Source organism: Papilio machaon, chromosome 1, assembly GCF_912999745.1.
Source record: "Papilio machaon chromosome 1, ilPapMach1.1, whole genome shotgun sequence".
Lineage (NCBI taxonomy): Eukaryota > Metazoa > Arthropoda > Insecta > Lepidoptera > Papilionidae > Papilio > Papilio machaon.
In genome coordinates, this window is record NC_059986.1 from 7,669,968 (window position 1) to 7,687,175 (window position 17,208).

General features: G+C 38.3%; 1 protein-coding gene across 8 annotated transcripts in view; it reads right to left on the reverse strand.

Moving 5' to 3' along the window:
- Positions 1–17,208, reverse strand: part of LOC106713314 (piezo-type mechanosensitive ion channel component) — a 52,803-nt gene that overhangs the window by 17,732 nt on the left and 17,863 nt on the right. For 3 of the 8 annotated variants that reach the window (XM_045680934.1, XM_045680895.1, XM_045680678.1), the window contains exons 3-33: positions 15,621–15,716; positions 14,841–15,052; positions 14,381–14,507; positions 13,318–13,564; positions 12,974–13,139; positions 12,208–12,267; positions 11,392–11,500; positions 11,151–11,232; positions 10,365–10,596; positions 9,990–10,188; positions 9,518–9,714; positions 8,948–9,096; positions 8,717–8,860; positions 8,566–8,635; positions 8,363–8,463; positions 7,999–8,218; positions 7,694–7,873; positions 7,445–7,602; positions 7,237–7,369; positions 6,918–7,145; positions 6,555–6,793; positions 6,222–6,407; positions 5,873–6,062; positions 5,399–5,550; positions 4,669–4,832; positions 3,686–3,739; positions 3,240–3,284; positions 2,452–2,567; positions 1,590–1,715; positions 636–741; positions 220–377 (exon numbers count right to left, since the gene is read on the reverse strand). In XM_045680934.1, coding sequence (XP_045536890.1) covers positions 220–377; positions 636–741; positions 1,590–1,715; positions 2,452–2,567; positions 3,240–3,284; positions 3,686–3,739; positions 4,669–4,832; positions 5,399–5,550; positions 5,873–6,062; positions 6,222–6,407; positions 6,555–6,793; positions 6,918–7,145; positions 7,237–7,369; positions 7,445–7,602; positions 7,694–7,873; positions 7,999–8,218; positions 8,363–8,463; positions 8,566–8,635; positions 8,717–8,860; positions 8,948–9,096; positions 9,518–9,714; positions 9,990–10,188; positions 10,365–10,596; positions 11,151–11,232; positions 11,392–11,500; positions 12,208–12,267; positions 12,974–13,139; positions 13,318–13,564; positions 14,381–14,507; positions 14,841–15,052; positions 15,621–15,716 — 4,646 coding nt within the window. The remainder of the gene's footprint in view (positions 1–219; positions 378–635; positions 742–1,589; positions 1,716–2,451; positions 2,568–3,239; positions 3,285–3,685; positions 3,740–4,668; positions 4,833–5,398; positions 5,551–5,872; positions 6,063–6,221; positions 6,408–6,554; positions 6,794–6,917; positions 7,146–7,236; positions 7,370–7,444; positions 7,603–7,693; positions 7,874–7,998; positions 8,219–8,362; positions 8,464–8,565; positions 8,636–8,716; positions 8,861–8,947; positions 9,097–9,517; positions 9,715–9,989; positions 10,189–10,364; positions 10,597–11,150; positions 11,233–11,391; positions 11,501–12,207; positions 12,268–12,973; positions 13,140–13,317; positions 13,565–14,380; positions 14,508–14,840; positions 15,053–15,620; positions 15,717–17,208) is intronic. The other 5 variants (XM_045680788.1, XM_045680745.1, XM_045680713.1 and 2 more) reach the window with 5 other exon arrangements.

Sequence of the window (17,208 nt, forward strand, 5' to 3'; positions counted from 1 at the left end):
ATGTTTAATAAAGTAACCATAACAAAACATTGAGCGTTCGAATAAATTTGCTTCGTATCTGAAAGATACCAGTCTATAAGTAAGTAAAATAATGCAGGCCACACACGTTACATTTTGAGCGACGTTTCTAACGTTACATGCTTTTACAATGTAGCATTTTTAACAAAACTGTAAAGTTATGTGTTGTATGAAGCTCGGTAGTTTATGCAAAGTTAAAACCTTAAGTATTTTCTTCTCGACAGACAGGGTTCTAGAGACATAGCGATAGTCGCGGGAGTACTTCATGAGGTGCCTCGTCAGCGAGACCAGCAGGCTCGAGATGAACGCCCACGCTGTCCGCATGTACGTGTACAGCTTCTCAAGCGATGATTCCTTCTCTGTTAGTTATAAATAGCATACAAACATTAAATTGTTCTTTATCATTTTCATACATGTAGAGATTTTATAATATGTGGGAGCTGCAGTATTAGCCGTACTAACAAGAATGGATCAGCTGTAGTGAGGAAATATCATAATTTCAGAAAATACAGACGCGTGAGATGACAACGTACAGACTTAAGTCTAGTTGGCAGGCCATTACGACAAAACTGTGTTACTAATATCAGGTGGTAATTTGTATAATTTATGTTGCATACCTGGCAACGCTCCGTAGTCATCGATTTCGGAAGGCTGGCGATCTCTGTCGGAGAGCTCGCCATCGCGCTCCGACACGTCCGCGCCCGACGGCGACCGCGTGCGAAGCTATGACATTCATAATATCATTCAAAATTATGTATGTGTGTGAAAGAGAAGAAGTTTTGTAGATTAAGAGTTAATTCATTAAATTAGAGATTATTTCATGATAGTAAATTTGGAAAAAATAATTTACTAAGAATAAGGAAAAACTTATTGTTATAGTCAAACATATTTTATAATTTTTTTCTGTCTTCTTGCTTTTATATTATTTGAGACTAATTGAAAATTATATGTAAATTAAATATGACATGACATAAATTAGCAAATAATAGTTAAAAATTTAAAGAAAATTAAAGTTAAAGATTTAAGTCGAGGAGTAAATTTGTAAAAATAACTATATATGAATGTATAGCACACTGAAATTAAGTATTGTGTTAATACAAACAAAGAAAAGCATCAAATCAACATATAAAATAATGCATGCTGAATACCAAACACCAATGTAATTATAAAATTCATCGTCCACTTACCATAGTCATGTTGATAGAAATGTAACTACAAAGTTTTGCAAAAAAAAAAACTAAACTTGAAGATATGTCCTCGATATAAAGATGAAATCTACTTTGGTGACGCGGTAACTTTAACCATCTAGCATTATGACTTCGATAACGAAATTGTGCAAAACAATTGGAAGCAATGTAAATTTAAAAAAAGTAAAATTTGGACAAGTTTCTATCTAAACTAATTTTTAAAATTTAGAGCCCTTCAAGCATGTGATTTTCTTTCAATTTCTCGAGAGCTGACTCTTATTTCATAAGTGCCCTTGGATTTTTTGTCTCGACAAGACAACTCTAAGCCTCAACAGGGTAGAGTTGAGGCGGGACCAATGTACACGTGTTCAGTGTATTGTGTACCTGATGTGGGTCGGAGTGCGGGTAGGTGCCGAGCGAGAAGTGTCTGTCGGTGCGAGCTGCGGGCGCGGAGGAGCGGCGAGCCGACACCGCGCGCCGCAGGTCCGACTTGATCACCGTCGACAGCAGCTGCCAACGCAACGCGGTAAGCGCTACCCACCACCACCACCCTTACTGCTCCCCCTCTCCCTCCCCCTCCCTCTCCCCCACACACCAACACTGTCGCTTCCAGATTTTTCTATTGCTTCACATATATATTACTACTTTATGTTTAAAACCTCAAATACTTATTTGCCAAAAATTGATCCGAGCAGGCAAAATTCTTTTGTTACAACTTTGGCTTGAAAAATAAGTCTAATTCAAAGATTGTACAACTTTGTGTACATTTGTTTACAGAAATTTGTTGATTTTATATATATTCAAATGGTATAAAAACTATTAAATATTAAATATCTAGAAGCAACATGTGTTCGCTATAATTCAAGGCAGTGCAAGTTACTGCTTATGTTAGTCACTAGAAGCATCCCGAAGCTTAAGCCCCTTTCACTCTTTTGTTTGTCGACCTAACACCACTTACATGATAATGCATAAATAACAACCTTAAACTGACAATAGGAATGGAGCATGCTTATTTCATAACCACATAAATATCACTTAATTCCTCTAAAACATGCCCACATTTTAATCGTGACCGTCTGCTAAATACCATAACCGCAATCGAAAATCGTCACAATATTATAGGTTCCTTTTTTAAACGATACTTTCTTTTGAATTTAGTTCACGAACCTATTATTTTGCCACGACTTTCATGTTCCAAAAACCTCATAGAAATAAAACTGACGTGAATTTTAATAGTTTGAATTACCTTGCCGAATCCCATTTCTTTAGGCGCATCTTCATCGGAGCTGGAATCGTCGTCTTTCAAATGTAAGTCGGTGTCATCAAATTCATCGAACATGTAGTAGTCTCCAGATCGTACGGCTGTGTGTAGATAACAACTGTTTAGTATATGGAAGTCATTCGTAAGTTAAGTGTGGTTTGTAAAGCAAATGATGTGAATTAGTGTAACTGCATTAAAATTCAGTTAAAATAAACTTTAATTATAAATTAAAATACTAATATTTTAATAATGTTACTATTTTATCAGATTGTATATTGAATTAATTAATTTTATTGATTTATTTTTAATACTTTACTTGTAACATATAATAATTTTATTAATATAATAAAGTCTTATTTTAATATAGCTATAATGAATTAGCAATTTTAATTAAAATACTATGATAAATAAAAATTAAATTCTAATATTGTGTTAAATATGTGTGTAAACATAAAGTCTTTTCGGTTAGGAGAAATTGCCCAAAAAACATGCAAACAAACACACAAAATGACGGCGAGTGCAACAAAAGCCTAAAGCGACCAATCGGCGGACATGCAGCCAGTGCTCGGGCGTGTTCTGTCTTCTTTGACACACGTGAAATCATCGAATATTATTTACAATTTTTACATTGATTTCGATCCCACGAGCTAATCGTCAGCATAAGACAGCTCCCGCCAAAACAATGCATCCGACTTGCCTACATACCATCACCTAGAAGCTCAACGGTTAGTAAGGTACATGTTAGCGCGAGTATATCCGAGACTGAACTTTACCCTTCTGATGGCTGGCGGGCGGCTTATACGGCGGCCTGTCTCGTGCTATAAGAAAAATGCACAGCTCAACACTACAGTCTCACACCTTATGATACTGCCAAGGAAATATTACAGCTAGATTATATCGGCTGGCGAAGTTAACACATCGGCGTCACCCTCGCGCCGCGGAGTTATTGCAAGCTGCGCTACCTGACGCGGAATTAGTAAACCAATTGAACGTAAGACGTTAATACTTGCAGAGAAATTTAGGTGCTCGCTAGAGGAATGTGGACCTCGAAAACACGAAAACGTACGTTCTCTCAATTTTCTCGGTTCGAAATATTAAAAAACTTTTCCTCGTTACTCTGAAGAGAGACTTTAAAAGACAATCACTCTTACATAAAATAAAAAAGTACGTTATAACAAAAAATGTTCCCACACCAGCCCTTTGTTAATGTCGACTATACCTTCGTGTCTCTTAGTGAATATTCGCCTTCTAGTCGCACAACCAGACTCACTTCCTATATAAATAGAAACAATAATATAACATTTAAATATGTAACTTTAAATCGATGCTTTACATTATTTACAATGAGGAACATCAATTCCAGTGTATATTTATAGACGCACTAAATCACATCTAGATATGTAAAATGTGCACAATATTCAGTTCAATTACAGGTGTGGTGAGAGTTGGGTTCTGCGCGGCTCGACTGCGAGATGATGGAGGTGCGCTGCACGCTGGGGCTGGCCAGCGTGTGCCGGCGCCGGATCGGCGGCGGAGAGAACACGGGGTACGACTCCTCGGGGCTCTGCGCCCGGGGGAGAAGGTCCGAGGACGGGGGAGATTCGAAGGAGATGCGCCGCGGTTCGAGGTAGGCGTCGAGGGAGACGGTCATGAGTGCGGAGGAGGGCGAGGGAGGGCCCCCTTGCGATGCGGGAGGTGGCGCGGGGAGGGCGGGGAGGGTGCGCGGTGGGACGCGCGAGGGTGTACGCGGGGGCGAGGGTGGTGGGGAGGGTTCGCTGACGGGCGTGTGGTATCCGCGGGGCGAGGCGGCGCTGTCGGGCGTGTGGAATCCGCGCGACGCGTCGGACTCCCCGCGCACCAGGGGCACTTCCGATTCCCCCTGTTGCGTCTCTTCCTCGTCCTCCTCTTCCACTTTTTTGTCAGCGACGCAGGTTAATTTTAATAAGATTATGTGTTTTAACCTAATAGCATGTTTTAATTGTCGATAACATTTGCTCATCTTACTAATAAAAATAATGAATACAACACTATGGTTGCTTGATTTTCATTTTTGTTGGAGATTCCATTTACGAATTCTGATCACAGGAAAATTTATTAAAACAATCATGATTTCTTGTAGGTCTAATACAGATGCACAAGACCGTTTAAATATTATATATTTTATTGTAATTGTTAATGAAGCAACAAAATAGATTACTTTACCAGCGTCATGTTGCAGAGGCTCCTTGGACATTGCGCCTTGAATCTTCTTTTGGTTAGCCTTAATTCTCTCCATTTTTACTTTGATCTTTTCTAATATCTTAATTTCCTGCTCCTCCTGCACTTGCATTTGCTTTTGTCGTAACTCTTCAATTAATTCAGCTCCTCTGGTAAATTACACAAGTATATTTATAGCCAAAGAAAATGTATTATCAATACATAGTATAAAACAAAGTCGCTTTCGCTGTATGTCCGTATGTATGCTTAGATCTTTAAAACTACGCAACGGATTTTGACGCGGTTTTTTTTAATAGATAGAGTGATTCTTAAGGAAGGTTTGTATGTATAATAAATGCATAATATAGTAGAGAAACACTGATAAATTTAAAGTTTTCTAATGTGATGTCGTAAATAAGCACGTTTTTTTGCGCTTATATTGCAAACGCTGGCTGAACCCTACGAGATAGACCAAAATAATGTACTACAGTATTGTTCACCTTAAAAAGTTCAACAAAAAAGTCCGCGATGGTATATGTCTATCTCTTAGGGATAACCCAGCATAACCATTTTTATTCTTTTACGAAGTGATTTTAAACAATACAGCATTAATCCTTATCCATTTAAGTACCTTAAATAAATTGTGCATTTATTCTGTAGTAGGTATATTTTGCATTGCACCCGTGCGAAGCCGGGGCGGGTCGCTAGTAAATTATAAATATATATTAAGATTTACCTGGAAGCAAGTACAGTGGTTGCTTTGCTTTCGTCGATGACTCTATAAAAGTAGTAACTGTGGAAAAGACGACGCTGGAGTATTAAGAAAGCGAAACAGACGCCGTCCCACGCTAAGCCGATATCCTCCTGGGGCACAGAACACGCTGAATCCTGAAATTATGCGAGTTTATATGATTTCACGATTTTATGAATACAGATATAAGTTCATTACATAAGTGAGTCAATCAAAGCAATAACATAAGGTTATCTCTATTTTGACAATGATAATAAGAGTGATGACGATATGTTTTATACAGTGATTTTGGTCTCAGAAACCAACTATAAGTCATATTATGTAGTGATAGAAATAACATTATATTAAGACGAAATCATTTGATTGTCTTTTGCTTTTCATATAAATTTGACCATTAGGTAAATGTACGTATGTTGCATGTATATGAGTGTACGAGGTAGAGCCTGTGTGTGCAGTCACCTTGTCGTATTGCATCTTGATGAAGCGCGCGATGTTACCGCCGGCGAACTTATCGACGCAGCCGATACCGAGCAGCTGCACCAGCCAGCAGGCCCGCGCCTGCATCGCGCCGCTGAAGATGCAGCCCGGGATCTGCAGCAGCGCCTTCACCACCACCACGCACACGTTGTACCGCACCAACCACGACCACCTCAACACACGACAAACAACATTACAATAGTTTACAACAAAACATATGCATATGTCACGTGATCGCGATAGATCCAAAATGGATATGAAATATAATGTTAAGGGGGTTAATAAAAGTACAAAGTAAAAAAAACAAGATTAATGACAAAAATGTATTTACCACTGTAAAATAGCTTCTTTCGGCCGCAGATAGAAGTCTGTGCCTTGCCAGAGGAAAATGAAAGAGCCAATGAGGTAGCCCATAGAGAAGAGGTTGACACGATTGGTGCCCGTCATAAACATGATGGCCAACGTCACCCACAGCATCCCCAGGAACACCATACGCTTGATCACATCTAACCACGACCTGGAAAAGACGACAGAAAAAAGTTAGAAGTTGCCAGCGGTCTCCGTTGTGAGCAACGATCGATCTGGTTCCTTGTTAAGAATTTTAACCAGAACACTTTAATCTTTGTGTTCGTTCTGCTACATCAATGTCGTCGAATATTCTCACCCGACGTAATCCAGGAAGTCCGGGACTGGGTTAACGAAGTTGGGCGTCTCCCAGTCCTTGCCGATGTCCTCGCTGTTGGAGCCGCCGGGGTATGCGGTGCCGTGCGTACGCTCCAGCCGGAACACACGCAGCTGCCGCGCCGCGAACAGCAGCAAGAAGTAGTCGAAGATCAACTTGACTGCATGAGGCGGCTCCGCTGGGTACGGCAGGTACAGCCAGGAACGCACGTGCTTCATTTGCTGCAAAGTTATTTAAACCAAAGGTAAGTATCGAAAAGTACAATTTTTAAGCACATATGAGAAGTACAGAAGGAGATGGAGGAATGAAAGTGGGGAGAGAGGGGGAGAAAGAAAGAATTCCAACCTGCGTGTCACCGCTCCAGGGGAAGGTGAGGCAGAGCTGCGGCAGGAAGCCGACGGAGAGCATGTACTGCAGCGGCACGAGCACGGTGAGGCAGGCGGTGAAGGCGGGCCAGACGCGCGCCAGGCGTGCGCGTGCGCAGGACACCAGCGCCAGCAGCCAGCCCGCGTACACCGCCGCGTACACGTCCATGCGCGACCCGATCACGCCCATCAGGCAGATCAAACAGATCTAAAAACATCGTTATGTAAATAATTCTAGCTTTGAAATATATTCTCGAATTTAATGCTCATGAAACAAAGTAAGATTATAAACTTTGTACCTCAACACCAAATTTGTAGAAACCGTAGTTGACCAAGTACTTAATGCAATGTATTAAATCTTTGTCAGCCTCTTTGCGCGTTATCTCTGGGAACATTAATTTTTCCGCACCACTTGGTAGAAGACCGCGATCTCTATAATATAAAAAATAAATAAAGATCAGGTATAATAATTATAAGATACTATAAATAAAAATTAATGTAACAAACCTTATATTCTTCTGTCTGTAACTGACAAGGGAGTAGAAGGTAAATACTGCAATAAGTCCAATGTATCCTTTGAGCAACACAACTAGAGGGCGGTCGTGAGTCGCCTTGTAGAAGCCCACCCACTCCGCGTTGTTGTACGTCGTTATGTTATCATCAGACTAAAATATTAAAAAGTAACAAAATTTAAAAAAAAAATGAAATTTTTTGGCAACTGCCTACAAAATTTAAAAAAATAAAAAAAATACTCACCGCAGTACAGTTAACGTCAAAATATGAATGCTTGATATATTCGATTTGATATACCATTTTCGCCATTAGGTATATGCTGATAAGGGTCGATATCAACAGCACGCAGAAACGTTGTTTTCGAGAATTTAATAACAGAGCAGGTGAAATTATAACCATAATTGGCACATGCATGGCACAAACCTTAAACAAAAACAAGTATTTATGATAAAACAGAGATATAAAAGTTGACACTAATTACATCATTCTAACGTTTTTCAACCAAATTGACCCAATATTTTTTTTCAACTTAATGTAGTGGTACTCACGTTCATGACGCAGAGCAACATGAGGGCGAGGAAGATGACCTTGAGGAGATGCAGGTCGAGGAAGAGGAAGGCGCGGTCTGCGGCGCTCTGCATCAGGTCGCGCGCCCGCCGCAGCGCCGCCAGCAGCCAGGGCTGCAGCGTGGCGGCCCGCGACCCCCGCGACATGCGCGACCCGCGCGACCCGCGTTCCGTCGCGTACGACCGGCTACGCGACGACTTTCTGTTCAATTGTAAAACGGTTTCCCATTGGTTCATACTGTCGAAACACTAAACCAAAACTTGGATTAAAACAGCATAATTTTTCCCTCTTTAGTGTATACATCACACCACTCTTTCTTAGCAACTCATGTATTCTTATTTTTACCTATATAAAGAGCGCCTGGAGCCTCGCATGTTCTCCGTCTTAGAGTCTTCTCCGCTGGGCCCGGAACCCACATGGTCTTCTTCCAAAGGTAACGCTGGAAACTGAAGATAAACACAATATAGCTCTACACTATCAATAAAAAATAAACACCATGTTTTTTCATTAAAAGTTTTATAAAACAACTAGTAACATAAATGCCATACATCTTTTATTGTGGAAGTACCAGCTTGGCTAGGATGACTAGATTCTCGACGAGTAGCGACACTATTTGTCCTGCAAATAAAAAAATATCAGAGTTTTTAATATTTTTTTTTTATGTAAACAATAATATTTACTAAGAACAATAGTACTTACGTCGTGTTTGGGTCCGAGAGTGCCAGAAAGTCTTTATGGAAGTAATGAACCTGCATTATAGTTATAATGAGGAACAACGTAGGTGTCAACAGTTTGACAAACAAGTCCGCGGGATGATATGGTTCCAGGCCTAAATCGTGCTGTCTGAAAAAAACAACGTCCAAATAAATAACAACGAAAAAGTAAAAACATAAATAAATCAATGAAGTTACGATAAATAGTTTCACTTACAATCTCTCATTTATTAGAAGATATTTCTCTATCATCTTGGAGAAGTTATCGAACTGGTATATGTATATCAGTATAAGATTGATCATCGAGTATATGATGACAGTTATCCAGAACATATACATTAGTCGCCGCCACCAGTACCAACTTATCTGCGAAAAACAAACGTTCACGCTCATAATATGATTATTTTTTGTACACAACAAAAATGTAGGCGGCCTTTAGTTTTCTGTACCAGGTAATCTTTCTAATGTAATCTGGTAAGTTTAGATGGATGGATGGATGTTTGTTAAAAGGTATCTCCAGTATGGCTCAACGGATCTGATGAAATTTGGCATAGATGTGGAACATAGCCTAGAAGAGCATATAGGCTAATTAAAAGTGATTTATTTAAAAGTGAAAAGGTCCGCTCCAAAATTAATTAATACGTAGAAAGTTATTGTTAATTAAATATAATATTTTTATATCATACGCGCAAACATTAAAACATAAGCTTAGGCTTCACGACTAGATCTTCATAAATCACAATTTCCCGTAAGAAGTACCTTAAGTACAGTAGTAAGTAGTACATACTTGGAACATCAATATAAATGCGAGGAAGAGGAACATGTATATGATGCGGAAGATGGTCATGCGCTCGCCGGTGACACCGATGACGAACAGCATGATGACGACCACGTAGATCCAGTAGCGGGCGCAGGCCGAGCGCAGCCACGCCCCCAGCGCCCGCAGCAGGCGCGACCGCGGCTCCTCACTAGCGCCCTCCACACCTAACACATTCCCTTGCCTTATACACTCGTTTTATTGTTGTTACTGACTTAAACACGTAATGAACAAAATGTAGGTCTCTGACCATTGCCAAAAGTTAGCCCTGTAAAGTCACAAATTCGAATTGCTTTCATATTAAGTAAATCAAATTATCTTCTTCAAAATTTCTATTTACGTCGCACTTTATAAAGATTCGGAAAGTATTAAAAATAAAGTATTTTTAATTTGATTTCTTCATCTATGAGAAGAAGTTAACCAACATAGAAAAAGACAATACCGGCGCCTGCAGTGGACGCGGTGAGGTGCAGGGGCGCGGCGAGGTCCGCGGTGGCGGCGGACTGCCGGCGCACGCGCAGCTCGTGGACGCGCTGACGTAGCGTCACCCAGAACATGCACGTGAACAGCGACTTGATGAGCAGCGGCACACACGGCTCGCCTTCACCCCGCCCCACGCCGATCTGACGCAGGTTCACCTCCTGACACATTACATAACGAACATATTACCGACTTTTTTGTCAGTGTAGCAGCAGTAATGTAAATTATGTTTTAACTTCATCAATAGTAAAAGGACATGGTGGCACAAAAATGAACTCTAACCATCAATTCACAAGTCACTTTTTACTGTACAAAAACTATTAATTTCATTACGTACTGTAATATTAGACGGTAGTTCGCTTTCGTACAAGTTCATGCCGTATATATACTGCGCGATAAGCAGCAGCATGGCGTAGAAGACGAGCACGGGGCTGGTCTTGAGCATGAAGGAGCGCTGGTTATGGCATAACCAGACCATATTGGCCCACATCAGGAACACGAACGTTAGCCATGAGTGGAACATTATGCTCCAAGCCATCATCGTGATTGTCGTCGCTATGTACGATGATCTGGAACCATATCACATGGATTACTTCCTAGTAGAATACATATTCCAACCGTATCTAGCTGATGAAAAAATAATCCAATAAGATTGCTCGTTTACGGCTTTAGATAAATGCCCAAAAATGCCAACGATGGTTTCACTTTTAACTCACTCTTCCGTAAGTTGTTTCCCCGTACCTATCATTTCTCGCCACCGAAACAAATATTAATATGTTTTTCCAAACTAATTAATGGTCATTATAACTTAACATTTTTTTAGTTAAACTTAGTATTTTATTTGAGCAATTCATTGTGTAAGATAAATAATTCTTGATTAGTACTTACTTATAACATAAAACAAACGATACTTTTTATACAACTTGATTTAATATGTAACACAAGACGTTGGCGAAAACAAATAAGGAAGGCCTTGTAATAGCAATACGCAATGTGCATACAAATAAATACCTTACCCTTATTACTGTATGATTTAGTTTCAATTGAATATATATTTATACGTGTCACATTGAATGAATATCAACGAATAATTTTGTTAAAATTGACCCTTCGTTAAACTTACCTGATCAAGACTTGGAAGAAGTCTATAATAGCTGCAACTACATCATCCATTAATGTCGGTTCTTCTTCTTCGATAATAGATTCTAAAAAAAAACAAAAAAAAAATGTAGGACAGTCTTGTCCCAATTCATTCCTGCTGACGAAAGTAATTTCGTCACCTAAAAAGTTTTTTTCTCTCTTACTTGATATTTTTTGGTACTGTCTATTCGAAGTGATTATTAAACATAGGATAAACATATTACCGTCGTCAGGGACAACGACGGATCCCGTGGAATCCTGGTGCAGTTGACGCGAACCGGATCTGGAGCGAACACTCGGCCAGCGCCGGCTCGGCGACGTCGCACTTATCAACTGTCAACACGTCCAGAACGTTACGATTTCTGGATTGTTTCAATTTCATATGCAAGCGTTCACGAATAACATACAACGTTTAAGCGTTTTGATTTCCGATAAATGTATTCTATAACTGTTTAAATAATTTAAATTTGAGGATAAAATGTAGATATTTAAATTTAGTATTTATAATAATTAATATTTAAATTAAAGGAAAACTCAGTTAATTTAGCGTTGTTTTGCAAGATAACTTTCATTGCCAATATCAAATCAAAATACATACAAAGTTTTGCGTAAGGACTTCAAAAAATCAGCTGTACCTATATTTAAATAATTACAAGATGAAGTGTCCAAATATTAGGTTTTATATACCATTATGACCTCGATATAAGAAACTATAACGTCTTACAAAAATAGAGGATTCACAGAGTAATCTTCCGGATACTAAATATACTACAAGTCATATTAAGATACTTTTTAATGAGGTACACTAAATATAATATTATTGTGTAATAGTATTTTAAATTAATTAAAATGCAACATCAAACATCAAAATGTTAATAATGTGTGACAAAGGACAACAATGCGCAAGCGTGAACAGCCTCAATCATGATTATAGACAAATAAATTGAAAAAAGCGATTAAAGCAGACAAAATAGATGTCTCAAAATCTTTTACAGCACATAAAGCAAGAGTGAAAACGAAAAGAAATAGAAAATACATACAGGTGTGTTCTCACCGACGTCCTGTCGCAGTGCTTGGGAATTTATGTATGAATATGCAACCTACAAAAGAATTAAAGCAGGTTGCAAAAACAACATATAAAAAGTTAAGGAAGTAACGCCATACATTAAAAAAACCTAAAACCGGATCGCTGAAAAGGTTAGCACGAAACATCTCATCTATCGTGTTCAGCTGATGCATGAGGTGCAAATATTAAAGGTGCATAAAAATGTTACAAATAACTAACACATTTCTATTGATTTATAAAACTAATAATCAAAGTACTAGACGCATTTTACAGCTACAAATAAAACGGTGCGACGTTTATTAAACTTCAAGATTACGTGTGTAAATAAAATGACAAAGTTCACTACAACGATACTAGTGCGTGAGACCGCGCGCGCTTACTCGAACTTTTTTAGTTGCGCTCTTCCATTTGTCCCTTGTGAGGCGACGGCTGCGGTGGAACGATACGCCGCGCACCAATGAACCGTTCACCTTCCCGGCCTCTACGCCGGTTAGGGTCTTTCTCTTCGGCTACACCCCCCCGGTTAGGTTGCACAAAAAGAAAATTACTATGACATAAGGTGGCGAATCCAACGTCTACGGCAGCGGTACGAAGGCGATTCAAATCAAACGGCATCAGTGTTACAGCCAAACTCGAATAATGAGACTAAAAGCGTATGTTTAATCATGTTAGTAATAGAGAGAACCTATAGTATCATAACATATTGCAATAGTAAAATAACTCCAAGTATTAGTACATACCTTTGGCTTGAACAGTTCGCGGCTCTCGATTGCGAGGAAGAAGTAGGTAAAGAGTATAACTAGGGGACTCGCGAGTGTGGCCCACATGTGGTCGTCGGTCACTTCGTACGTAAAACTATCTGAATCTGTATCGTTTAAGATGACTAATTTTGTTAAACCAAAGTATCTGCAAGAAATAAAAAAATATATGTAATCTCGCGCACACCACAAAACACTTTAAATCGACGAACATTAATTGTAAATAGTACTCAGGGACGATGACTAAATCCTTGTCAGATTTCTCATCAAAACAACGAATAGGAAAGGAACTTTTGGTTTTATTTAAGTTTGTCGATTTCACTCACCTAGCAAAGTTCTCATCCGGTGGGTAAATATTAATGATCCAGGAGCACTGATAGACGAGTAAGATAGTAATGTGTGCGGCCATGATGGCCATGAGACAGCGGCTGACGACCGCAAAGCCGCGTTCCAGTGGCCGGCCCAGCGACCACGCCGTCGCCGCGCTCATGAACACCAGGAAGTAGATTCCCGAAGTAACGCTCGGCCGCATTATCCCAGAGAACATTATCAGGAACAACGCTATGTACTTGCCTGTCAATTACAGTATAGTTACATCATTTACTAATTAAATTGTACATATGTGTCAAAAATCACCATTCTTAATAATTTCTTTTTGCTACAAACGGTTTCTGGTGATTCACTAAATGTACTAATATTATTTATTAAACAATTTGTTTACATTTCTATCACTGTCATTTATTTTGGCAACATAAATTTTCCTGGTTTTTGTTTCCTCATTCTTCGGTAAAATTTTACCTAAGCCATTTATTCAGAATGGATGGTAAAATGTTAACGTAGAGTAATAAATAAGTTCATGATGTCAATAGATTTTTTAAGTTTCTAAACAATTTCGAGCCGCTCCAGACGGTTCTGATTCACGCATTTTATATTTAGCTTCTAAAATAAACATTGTGCTTCGATACTACTGAACTCAATTCTTATCATTCACTTGCGTTAAATTGCAATGTACTGTGTAACATACATTAGTTTTAGCTGAAAATCGTAGTGGGTGTAGATTTAAGACATCGACCTACTCGTGCCATTCTTAATGCACACATTCGCGGTTATTCAATTACTAGTTGTCTGCTGAATTAAAAAACTTAATAAGTTGCCTATGTATTCTTCCAGACCATGTTCTATATCTATACTAAATTCCATCAAGACCTGTTGAGCCGTTCTGGAGATACTTTCAAACTTCCATCCATCCATCTAAACATTCGCATTTATGATATTAGTAAGATTAGGATATCATGATGTGCTCGACTGTCTTTAAGGGGTTAGGTACATTCCTTTATTATTTAACACCCGCAGATTTATAGCGTTTACAAAAGAAGAAACGGTAAGTACCTGCACTGGTAAGTAATGGGTACCGCTGGTGCTTGGAATCCTTCCTCGGCAGTTCGTCCGGGTTGGTCACGGTGAGCAGACGTCGGACCACAAGGTACACTGTTAGCGATGTCCCAGTTGCGACCAGCTGAAAACATCATTACAATATAAAGAATTATCGAGTGAATTTCCAACTAATGTTAGATATCATGTCATTTTTCCTACAGTTTCTTAAAAACAATTTTTGCGTGTTCAATCATAGTTCAATTGATTATAAATTATAATTGTAACAAAAATTTTGTTTATTGATTTATTGTAAACATCAAACGAATTCATGTTGATATCATGTTGAGAAATTTAAAACAAACGCCGGATGCTGATTAAATGTTACCAAATGTTATTATGTTCAATAAAAAACAGACTTCATATTCGTAATCGCACGTAAGAAAACCGGTCAAAAAAACCTAACCTAGATAAATACCTCAGGTGCGACATAGTGTATTGCCATCAGGGGTTCGATGTCGGAGAAGGAGACGAGCCCGAGGTTGTAGCCGATGTCTTTGAGCAGTGGTAGCTTGTCCAGCAGAGAGCCGTAGGGGCCGAACGCCGCCAGCACGCTGTGCCATGCCGCGTGCGTCAACAGCACCAGCAACGATACCACAAAGTTCAGCACTAGGAACCTGCCCCGCCATCCTACAACGTTAATTATGCATTTTTTATATACATTTATTATTATTAGTAATAAGTAACAGTACTACAGAAACTTATGTAGGTTCTTAGCAATACAAAGCAAAAGAATGAAGAGTAAAATTAGACACATTTTTTTTTATTGGAAGAAGGTTTTGCAAAAAACTAAGTTGGTTGACAGACGTTCTCCTTAACCAAAGGCACGAATAGTAAGCACATAAAATGCTAATAATAATTTAATTGATACTAAAAGGCTCATACTCAAAATCATAAGAACTTAAGGCAAATATCTGAATATCGAGCTTTCTCTCACGTGCACGTAGACACAATTATAATTTTCAAAAGTTATTAAAACTGTCAGATTAACTCAAGTAGCTAGTTACTTTTATCATTTCTGCGATCTTCTGCACGTTTAAAGAAAGCGTATAACTTAGGTTACTTTAATAGAACGTATTCCTTCCTTAGAAACTAACTAAAGAACCCTGGTGTTATGAAATTCGAAGGCAAGGTGAAGTGCTTCTCATGTGCATCCTTGTTTTTTTAACAACCAATTTAATTAAACATGGCGACTTACCGGAATATGTTTTGGTGTCGGGCACTTGCGCTAGCGGTGCTATTAAGTACAGCAGCAAGTATATTAATGATAATCCGAACGGTCGCAGGGCAATGGCTGTAATAAAACATTCTATATTGATTTCAGTTTCAGCAAAATTTAACACAAAGAACGTTTAAGATTTATTGTATGTTGCGTCAGTTATTATGAAATCCTGATGTGATGAATTTAAAATTATGTATTAGAACCACATTATCTTTATTTTATAAGGTTTTGTTTGAATTTTGTTTCTAAAATAATGCGTCAAAAAATAAATATCGGAGAGGAAAACATTGTGTGAAAAATAGTATAAGATTAAAAGTCCGAGTTCGTATATTGTTTGAGTTCATAATAAAAGATATCAGATATTTATTCTACTTTTTCTTTAAAAACAACGTAAGCATAAACATTCGTCTGATATTTTGTAGTCCAATGTTATCGACTGGCCTATAAAGATTACCGGAGATGTGGCAAAAGGTCAGACGTATAAGTTATTTTAATGTTTCATTGTGTTAATGCGAAAAAAAAATCGATAGATATACATAAATTGCAGAAGCCATATGTCATGTGCGATGACCATAAGGAGTTTTATAGATCTTTTACTAGGTATACATAAGTACATAATATATTTCCCACAGACAATCGCAAAGTCCCGAGGCAGTATGATGTGGATCAGGTGATATGACATCTGTTATAACTGTAATAATAATAACTGAAATGTTCCAAAGCAAGGATAGCGAATCTAGTACTCTTTGGTCGAAAATACGGAAAATACATTTGAGTAACCACTTCAAACTTAAATGTGTACGAATTGTAGAAAAGATTACATAGCGAATAATATTGTACATTCATTTAAAAAAAATTTGCAAAACTACCAAGAGAAATTAAATTAAGGAGTATCGAGCGGGGTCGTCAGCATATAACACACGCATGTTTCGAGCCACGGACTCCTGTTTCGGCTGGTAGTCAGACCTTGACCGGCTTGAGTAAACGCACACGAATGTTGAAGGTACGTTTAAACTGACAGACGTTGTATATTTGTCCAGTTCGTTAAAATATATGTTAAATAGTTGTGGTGTTGTATATGTGGAATGTTTTATTTATCTTTTAGTCTTTAAAATAGACTTACAAATTTTAAAGGTCTTTCTATTTTTCTTACTTCTTCATTGTTTATTAATTCTTGACGAATATTGTTCGATAAAACATAATTATCAAAGCCTCATAAGAGTGTGAGTGGATGACGGTCTCTGGCATCGTTTGAGATTATATTATTATATGCATTGCAGCCGCAACATTTCAGTGTTTTCTGTTTGATAACTAACCCTCAAATCACGGAAGGCAAGGCCGGTATCGGCCTTTAAAGAAATATTTGAAATCGTGAATAATTATAGTGCACGAAAACGCGATAACATATATCTCCTGCTTCAAAGCAATTAATATCCAGATAAATCAAGATTTTAAAAATCTCTTTTACGGAACATAACAAGAAATCGTTGGTTTGATCGTTGAAGCAATTATTACATGCTTGATCATGTCGACATATTTAAAAAAAAATATCTCTCAAAGGAAA